Raw genomic sequence first — 10229 nt, 5'->3', positions numbered from 1 at the left:
AGCATTACCACATTTGTTCTTATAGAGTTTGACTGAGATAACCAGGAAAAAATACACGTTAGTGTAACTTGTGTTCTTTACAGAATAAATATATATTTTTATTTGAACTATTTTGGATGTGTATGTGTGTGTATTTAAGGGACCCATTAAACCAAAATCCACTGTGTAATTTTTGTAGCTCTCACATGCTGGTCTGCAAAACTGACCTTTGCAACTACATCTTTATCATTAACCTGAAAAAGCTATGAATGCGATTGATTAACCATCATACACTACCTCATGGTGCTGGCTATTATCATGCTTGGTATCTTGTTAAGTTCAAAGTTCAACTTTATACATTACGATTTGAACTTTACACTTCTTCAGGATCTTGCAGGGAAGGAATGTTTAAGCAGTTTCAGTAGTGTATCCAGAGAACTGCTGAGTTAGTCATTTCCAATACAAGCTGTGCACCAATTTTTCTAAAAAGAATTTTGGTAAGGGAAGTTATTGCAAGGAAAACTGTATAAGTGTGAGTTAAAGTATGTTAAATTAGCAAAGTAAATCTCATATATTGCTTGGTACTTACTTAAAACAAATTAAATTGGTTTAGTTCAGAAATAATAGGATTCCAGCAAATATTTGAAAAGCATAGATCATTTGTTGATGTACCTTAAGGAATTAGGAATTAGGCTAGGTGATTAATGTAGTGCTGTGTAAACATTGTTTTTGTTAAAAGCTTTTGGGATAATAATAATAATTATGCACTTCTGCACCATGAACACAATGAAACAAGATCCAATTTTGTTGAGACTAAGTGCTGTTTCAAGTGTAAAATAATACAATTTTAACTTAATAAAGTGATTTTGTTCATTCAAAACATTGCTTAATATATATGTAGCAGAACTTTATAGTGCAGACTGAAAAAACCCCCAAATAACTCAAATCAAAGTGAGCAGGGACTGAATCAGACAAAGGCCATTGTTACTTTAAAACAAAAAGAAATGTTCACTATCTTTGAACTTTGCTCTTTTAAACCCACGGTTACAAAAGTGATCAAACCAACCCCAACTGTGAGAAAGGACACTTTTGATTGGTTAGAAGAGTTGCACACCCCCGTCCCTTTCCCTATCTCAGTTCTAGAGTCCACTTTTTAACACTGGGGCTATGCTCACCTATTTCACTTAAGGCATTAGGTCCCAGTCCCAGTCCCAGTTCCACACCTGACAACAAAATGTCTGAAAAAGGAGCCTTCGATACCAATGTGCTGACCCTCACCAGGTTTGTTCTGGAGGAGGGAAGGAAGGCCCATGGAACAGGTGAGCTGACAAACCTGCTCAACTCCATCTGCACAGCTGTCAAAGCCATCTCAACAGCTGTCAGGAAGGCTGGGATCGCTAACCTGTGAGTAGTATTTCTTCTTTAAATGTTTTTATTCCAAGGTGGGAACAATAGAAGGAAACATGCATGCATCTGTGTATGAAGCTGAATACAAGGGTGTCCAATAATTATTGGACAGATTAGAAGGGGGAATTACAGTGTGCATCCTATTAACCATGTATAAATCAAGGTGACTATTATTTGATGACTTCCATTTGCTTTTATTTTAACATTACTTTCAAGTTAGCAAGTTTCAATGTCTGTTCTGTTCCAATGCATTAGTTATTATCTCTTTCATTTAAATGAGTTGAAATGAAATAGGAATTGATATCTGGGTTTAGTGTTAGTTTTAGTTACATGCAGTATGACATGAGAATCAGTAAGCAGTTTTAACCTAGGCCCCGGCCAAAGGTAAACTCTGTACATGTTATGTACATTCCCCCAGGGCAGAGGTCAAGAAGATAATGCTTTTCAGAACTTTCTCACTGGTTCAGTATTTTAACAAAAATAATAACAAACTTATTTAAAAAAAACCCAAAAACAATTAAAGAAGCACTTATCGCTGAATCGGCATTATTACATATCCTTCATTGTGGTTAAAAATTGCCTCCGAATGGAGAACTTTTATTCAGGCTTTGATCACTTCTGTCTGCTCCTCTTTCCTCTCTTGGAAGATATGGCATTGCTGGAAGCACCAACGTGACAGGAGACCAGGTGAAGAAACTGGACATCCTGTCCAATGACATGGTCATTAACATGATCAAGTCCTCCTTCACCTCCTGTGTGCTGGTGTCAGAGGAAAATGAGAAGGCCATCATTGTGGAACCAGACAAGCAGGTACTTACATCTGTACAGTATATTCATGCATGTGTGTGCAAAAATGTGTCCTTTTTCTTAATATTATAGATTTTCACGTTTTTCTGTGACATTGTTAAAATTATTTGTTCTCAACTGACAGGGAAAATACATTGTGTGCTTCGATCCATTGGATGGTTCCTCAAACATTGATTGTCTTGTCTCAATTGGAACAATTTTCGCCATCTACAAAAAGGTTAGTAACAATGATAGGCTACTGCACGCTGATTCAAAACACTGTAGTTATTATCAGACAGTTGTTCCATATGGCATTCAATTATATTTTATATGGATTTCCCCTGAATATATATTTTCTTCTGAAAACCCTTTCCAGAGTTCTTCAAATCAGCATCTGTAAAATACAAGAGTAGGGTCCAGTGGTGGAATGTAACTAAGTACATTTACTCAGTTTTAAAGTACAGTACATATACTTTACTTGAGTATTTCCATTTTATGATTTTATACTACTCCACTACATTTCAGTGGGAAATATTGTACTTTTTGCTCTGCTACATTTATCAGCTATATTTACTAATTACCTTGCAGATTAAGATTTTACATACAAATAATATGTTATATGCAATCATATAAATTTAATCTATAATCATAAAACATATTAAATTGTATTGCTGTAGATTAAACTACCGAACAATATAAAAAGTAGTTAGATAAACTTCACCTCTACCAGCTACAACATTAAAATGTGTTAAGACATTTAATGTAACAGTAATGATAATCTAATGCTGTAATATATAATAATATAACACTCACAGGGGCCATTTTTCTATATAATGAGTACCTTTACTTGTGATACTTTAAGTCCGTTAAGCTTATAATACTCCTGTACTATTACTTTCAAAAATTTCAGTGTAGGACTTTTACTTGTAATGGAGTATTTTTACATTGTGGTACTTTTACTTAAGATCTGAATAGTTTTTCCACTACTGGTAGGGCCTTCCCCCTCACATACCAGGGGACTTTTAGTCTCATATGTTTTTAAGAGCTCCTGGATAGATAAAAGAGAGCTGCACAATGATCTGACATAAGGTCTAGAGTTAACATGTTCACTACTGTCACAACTACTGTGGATGAGATATTAGCTTTAAAAAAAAAAAAAATATATATATATATATATATATATATATATATATATATATATATATATATACCCTCCTGCCCTGTATCCTTGTCACAGAAAACAGCATTCTAACTGGAAGTGTCAACAATCGTATTGGTTTTCAAAATGCCTCTCCCTGTTGTTGTGATATTTTTTCACGTGTTGTTCCCTAGACTACAGATGGTGAGCCAGCTGAGAAGGATGCTCTGCAGCCTGGAAGAAATATCGTGGCAGCTGGTTATGCTCTGTATGGCAGTGCCACCATGATGGTCCTCTCTACTGGTCAAGGAGTCAACTGCTTCATGCTTGACCCCGTAAGACCAAGGTTTTACTGTAATAGATAGCATCAAAAATAATACCTGATTTTACATATATATATATATATATATGTTACTATGATTCCTTTTTGCTCATTATTTCAGTTTGTATGTCTTCATTATGATATTTGATACATTTCTCATCAGTTCCTTATGTTTCTTTTTCAGGCAATTGGTGAGTTCATCTTGGTGGATCGAGATGTAAAGATTAAGAAAAAGGGAAAAATCTACAGTTTGAATGAGGGATATGCACAGCATTTTTATCCAGATGTGGCAGAGTACCTACAGAAGAAGAAATATCCAGAGGTAATGGCAATGAGTGTACAGTCAATTATTAATTATATTGTATAAATGAATACAAAATATTTTGGATTCTGAAAGTGATACACTGACTCATAAAATGAATTCTACATTACATTTCTGTGTTTCTAGGATGGTTCTGCTCCATATGGCAGTCGATATATTGGTTCAATGGTAGCTGATGTTCATCGTACTTTGGTGTATGGAGGGATCTTTTTATATCCTGCTAATGTCAAGAGTCCTAAGGGCAAGGTGAGCAGGGGAGTTTATACAAATGGACAAAAAAGTGTTTAATTTTGGAATCATTTCAGGTAATCTATGTCAAGTTGCAGTAAAATTCACACATAAGTTATTTGTCACATATCTTATCAAGTCATGCCTATTTCTAATTTTTGCCTTTCAGCTGAGGCTGCTGTATGAATGCAATCCCATGGCCTTCATCATGGAGCAGGCAGGAGGTATGGCCACTACAGGATCCATGAACATTCTGGACATCCAGCCCACCACCATCCACCAGCGAGTTCCCGTGGTCCTGGGATCCCCTGACGATGTGCAGGAGTACATTTCCATCTGTAAGAAGCATAACAAATGAGGTATTCAACTCTGTTATGTATCAACCTTACACAGCACTGTATAAAATAGGCATCAATTAGCAAACTGTCTGGATAATAAATCATTTTACATACATCATTTTTTTGTCTTTTTGAATTCAGCAGGTCAAGTCTGGTGCTGAGCAGCTTAAAGCAGGACTAACAGCACAGATCAATCAGGACATTCATTGTTAAGTGCTTTCGACACATTCCCTTAACTGCATTGCGTTGCTGTAAGTGTTAGTTGTAGAGGCTCACCCCTTATTTTTTAAATAAAGAGAAATGAAAAGATGCTGTATGCTGCATGTTATTTAATGAGTTGCAAAAGTCTTGTATGCATGTATGGGTTGAGGTCTACAGTATGTCTCTATGTAAGGACATAGGTCTTTATTTACAATATTAATAACTGTATCACTTTATTAACAATGTTAAACAACAGCCATGCTGATATTAAGCAGGTATAATGTTTAGCATGATCACCATCTTAGATTTAAAGGGATCACCAGTCATTCCAATTCATCCTCTGGGGACCATGAATGTCTGTACTAAAAAAATCATGGAAATCCATCCAATAGTTGTTGAGATATTTCAGTCTGGACCAAAATGGTGGACCAACATTGCCATCCCCATGGCCACACCAGTAGTGTGGCTAAAAAGTGAGTACAAATCAGGGTGCAGGATCCTTTGATATCCTCTCAGTGAAGAGTTTTTGGTCCTACGCACCTGTCACTAAGACTTTATGGTGTGCAAGAACTTTGTTGTTACAGATCGGACAGAGGTAAAATGCTTTGTGTTAAAACTTTGTTTGGATGAAACATTGGATGGCATTAGAAGCTTGTTTGTAGTTTTTATTCCCATCCAAATCTGCCATTTTGTTATTTTTTGTGACCACCACTCATCTGCCATATAAAATTTCTGCCTCTTTCAAAAGCTGAAAAATATTGTGAAATTTCATTGACCATCTGCTCAAATTGCTTATCAATCAGTCAATCAAGCTTTATTTCTATAGCACCTTCCAACAACCGAAGCTGAACCAAAGTGCTGTACAACATTAAAAACAAGATAAAAAATAATAATGATAATAACAAATAATAAAAGTACAAATAGGTCAGCAGAGCACATTACAACATTAAGATAAAGAGTCACAGTGAGATAAAGTGTCACAGGGCCACTAAGTGTTAAAAGCTATTCTAAATAAGTGGGTTTTAAGTTTGGCTTTGAACAAAGGCAGGTCAGTGATGGAACATAAGTCAATGGGCAGAGAGTTCCAGAGTTTCGGACCGGCCGCTGCAAAAGAACGGTCGCCCCACTGTTTGCACCGGGACCAGGGGACCTCCAGCAGATGTTGCCCAGCAGATCGTAGAGCTCTGCCGGGTCGGTGAGGGTTCAAAATCTCAACCAAAGAGGAAGCTGCAAGGCAATTGACTGCATTAAAAACAAATGCCAAATTTTAAAATGAATTCTGAACTGGTCAGGGAGCCAGTGCAGGGAGTATAGGACAGGTGAGATGTGCTCGTGTTTCCGACTGTTTTTGAGCAGGCGGGCATTTTGCACAAGCTGCAAACGGTGAAGACCAGCTTGGTTAACTCCCACATAGAGCGCATTACAGTAGTCTATGCGGGAGATAGCTTTCTCCAGGTTACAACGGCTCAAGAAGGGTTTAACCTTTGCTAGGAGGCGGAGCTGAAAGAAGCTTGCCCTGACCACAGAATCAATTTGCTTATCAAATTTTAGACTGCTGTCTAATTTCACCCCCAAATTTTTCACAACGTGGTTAAAACAAGACCACCAGACTTATGAAAGCAACAAGCCTAATAGAACACTTTAGGCTGAGGTATAACAGGATGTTTACACACAGTCACACCTGGAAGCTGTTGAGTACACAGTCTGATCCATTAGCCACTGGGAAGCTTCAACGGAGCAGCTGGGGATTAAAGGTCTTGCTCAAAGGCACCTCAGCAATGGTAACAAGGGCAAGATCTGGTCTTTCACTTGATTTGATCTGCTGGTCTGGGAATCCAACCAACCTGCTCCTCCCATTTCTAAGAATGTATGAACAATGCTTTCCTGTCATATTCTTGCTAAGAAAGCTGAGACCACCTCCTTTTACTACATTTTGTTTGGACATAATGGGATTTTGGGATGCAAGCCCAGATATCTCAGAACAAGTAAAAAGACATCATTGTTTCTAGGAGTTCTGAATAACCATAAATCAACAACTGGAAACAATTGGGAACAGCTAGCCTGGCTCTGTCTGAAGGTAGCAAAATCCACCTACCATTACTTCTAAAGCTTACTGATTAACACGTTATATCTCATTTGTTTAATCTGTACAAAAACCAGATTGTCTGGTCTGAAGTCACTGTGCTTGGCCAAGAAATAGTTCCAGCACATAACCCCCATTAAATCACAAATCGTGGTTTTTATACTTCAGCTTTTGTGCAGATTAAACAAACGTGTTAGTCAGTGAGTTTTAGAGATGCTGGTAGGCACATTTTGTTACCTTTGGAGAGAGCCAGGCTAGCTGTTTCCCCTGTTTCCGGTCTTTATGCTAAACTAAGCCAACTGCCTGCTGGGTCCAGCTTCATATTTAACGGACAGATATGTGAGTGGTATCTTCTCATCCTGGCAAGAAAGAAAATAAGCATATTTCCCAAAATATTGATCTGTTCTTTTAATCTGAGAGGACAGTATCTTTAAAAAAAAAAAACTTTTTGTCCATGTCCATTAACAGCTTTCATTTCTTTCAGACTCTGTGTTTTCTTGTTAGCCTCTGATGATTTCTGGCATCAGTAGCACACCCTGACAGGCCTTAATAGAGCCAGAAATGTTTCAACTTTACCACTCCACTAATGAGCCATAAAGACTCACTGAGAAAAACAAAAAAGATCCAACAGTATGCTAACACAAAAGCCTCATTCAATCAATCAAGTGTATTTAGGAAAGCAGCCATTATGGTCCGTAGAACAGCAATGCCTTCAAAGTCAACATACACAGTTTGTATCTTTCCTGATACTGTACTATAGCTTCCAGCAAAGGAAAAAATAATTGATAATAATAACAAGATTGAAAGTTTGATATGAAACGTAATGAGATTTTAATAACATTACAACACAATAATAACAGTTGTGTGGATCTCTGGCTGCTGATGTCACTTGGAAACTTGGCATTGAAGTGAAAAGCTCCACTGAGCGCATAATGGAATTTTTATTGCCTTTTTTACTTAGGTCTTGGCAATTTAAAGCCTCTTAAATATTGTATGTGAGTCATATGAAAGTAAAATTATGTGAATTGATAGCAGATGTTTGATCAGAGATGGAAGGCTCAGTGCTTTCAAAAGAACTCCCTTGTATATATGGAGAAAACTAAATAACTCATGTTGCCCCAGTGTGCTGGACTGAATCCATATTGTCTGGTATTCACTAAAAACTGAACCACTTCCTTTGTTTTATGTGTTTGTCAGTGTCAGCATTCAAGGGCCTCAGTACTCATGAGACACAAAAACACTTGCACATTACAGGCACACTTGTTTATTTCCATTTTGTTCAGACTGTGCATGATTATAGGTTACTGAGTCAATATTTAGATTTTGCAGGAAAAGCAAAACCCAGCCTGTTTATGTTTCCTTTGCTACTGTGTGTGATGTGTGTGTGTGTGTGTGTGTGTGTGTGTGTGTGTGTGTGTGTGTGTGTATGTACTGTATGTATGTGTGTGTGCTCATGTATAAAGGACAAGATGGGATGACTATTGATAATAGTATGACTATTAAGTATTCAAAATAAGTGGAAAACGTTAAGGGTTATTACTGAATGTGTGTGGCTGCACTGCAGTCTTTGCCATGCTTCAATAAAGGCATTTCCTTTTTTCCCCCCAAAGGAGCTACTTTTTACATTTGCTGGATCTCTGTCTGACTATTAATTTTTCTCTGACAAAAACAGAACAATGTCAAATTAAAATTATATAACAGAGGCCTGACACAACAGTCGGAGGTAGCAAACCAGAATATTTTAGCCAAATCATGTTGTCATGACTACTTCTGCCACTGATTTATTGTTAATTTAAAATAATAGTAAATGTTCATTCATAAAAAAGAATATGTCAGATCTTTGCCTTTTTGCTGTTTAATTTTGTTAATACAACACTGTTTTGTCCTTTTCTTTCTGTCTAACCATGACAGGTCAGTACCTGTTGTTTTCTGTTGTAGCCCTTCACTGTCTGACTGATATCCAGCCCATGTCCAGACAGGCTCTGTTTACTTTACACTCTGATGAAGAGTGTCATAGTGGTGCGTCTGTGGTGTGTCTGTGCAGCTGATAGCTCACTCAATCAACAACTTCCCCCCTCTCTGCAGCCCATCTCAGTTTTCCTGGTGCTGGATAGAAAAGAAGATCACAAAGATAACAGATCCTCTAATTTATGTTTATGCAGAAACAAATGAAAAATATTCTAAAATAAAAGTAGTCGATGACACTCATGATCTCTTTAGCCATGCAAGCAGCGTGGCTCTGAACACTTTTGTCCAGACTGAAATATTTCAACAACTATTGGATGGATTGTCATGAAATTTTGTTCAGACATTCATGGTCTCCAGAGGAGACACTATTCATGATCTGAAGAAGGCCTATGGCCTAAATGTGTAAGCAATTATATTTTAGTAAAATGTAAAGCTCTACAGGCATTGTTGTCTTTATGATGTGCCCCATTTTTTCTACTTTTGAACTAATTTGTATTTTTGCTGTTGAGCACCTACTTGTAATGCACAAATGCTGCCTTTCTGATAGCTCAGTTATTAAATTTGGTATAGACATTCATGCCCCTCGCAAGATGAATTGTAATAACTTCGATGATCCCTTAACTTTTCCTTTAGCGCCATTATCCGGTAAAAAATGTAATTTCTCCAACAATGATAATAATAACTTTATTTATATAGCACCTTTCAAAAACAGTTACAAAGTGCTTGCAATAAAAACTAATAATAAAAGTAAATAAGGTCCAAAACATAAGATATAAAACACAACATAATAGCCTAATTAAAATAGTTACAACAAATACAATCTATTAAAAAAAGCCATAAGGTAAAAGTGAGTTTTAAGAAGAGATTTAAAAGAGGTCACTGAGTTTGCCTGCCTGTCTGAGATCCCTGGGCAGGGAGTTTCAATACTTTGGTTTATGACCAAATACCTGCAAACACTAATGATATTCCCATCAGTCTCAGTTGTACTTTGTATTTGGTGCTGATTAGCTAGTTAGCATGCTAACACCCTAAAGTAAGACGTGAACATGGTTGCTAAACATCAGCCTGTCAGCACTGTCATTGTGTGCATGTTAGTATGCTGATGTTAGCATTTAGCTCAAAGCACTGCCATGCCTAAGTACAGCCTCGCAACACCGCTAGCACAGCTGTAGACTCTTAGTCTTACTAGACTATTACTATTATTAGTAGACTAATAGTTTTACTATTTTGGGGGGCACTATTTATTCCTTTGTTAGACAGAAGACAGTAGAGAGTTGACAGGAAATGAGGGGAGACAGAGACGGAGAATGACATGCAATGAAGGTCCGCAGCTGGACACGACACAGGGATGTTGTAGCTCAATGTCGACGCCAACAAACATGTTATTCTCAGGTGGTCAGTCTTTCTGTACCAAGTGCAGGAATCTATCTACACCTGCCTGAGCTGGTGAACTATAT

General features: G+C 37.2%; 1 protein-coding gene across 2 annotated transcripts; it reads left to right on the top strand.

Moving 5' to 3' along the window:
• Window positions 1–1114: 1114 nt before the first annotated feature.
• Window positions 1115–4830, top strand: fbp1b (fructose-1,6-bisphosphatase 1b). 2 transcript variants are annotated; one of them, XM_044175012.1, is made up of 8 exons: window positions 1115–1383; window positions 2034–2196; window positions 2318–2410; window positions 3505–3645; window positions 3817–3954; window positions 4081–4200; window positions 4352–4541; window positions 4662–4830. In XM_044175012.1, the coding sequence occupies exons 1-7, from the start codon at window positions 1214–1216 to the stop codon at window positions 4538–4540; spliced, it is 1014 nt and encodes a 337-aa protein (XP_044030947.1). In that variant the 5' UTR covers window positions 1115–1213; the 3' UTR covers window position 4541; window positions 4662–4830. The 2 variants fall into 2 exon arrangements, with proteins under 2 accessions (XP_044030947.1, XP_044030948.1); XM_044175013.1 differs by having other exon boundaries at window positions 1137–1383; window positions 4665–4830.
• The last annotated feature ends 5399 nt before the right edge of the window (window positions 4831–10229 follow it).

This window comes from Siniperca chuatsi, linkage group LG18, assembly GCF_020085105.1.
Source record: "Siniperca chuatsi isolate FFG_IHB_CAS linkage group LG18, ASM2008510v1, whole genome shotgun sequence".
Taxonomy (NCBI): Eukaryota; Metazoa; Chordata; class Actinopteri; order Centrarchiformes; family Sinipercidae; genus Siniperca; species Siniperca chuatsi.
Note: the sequence above shows the minus strand (reverse complement) of the source record. Positions and strands in the feature narration are given on the sequence as shown.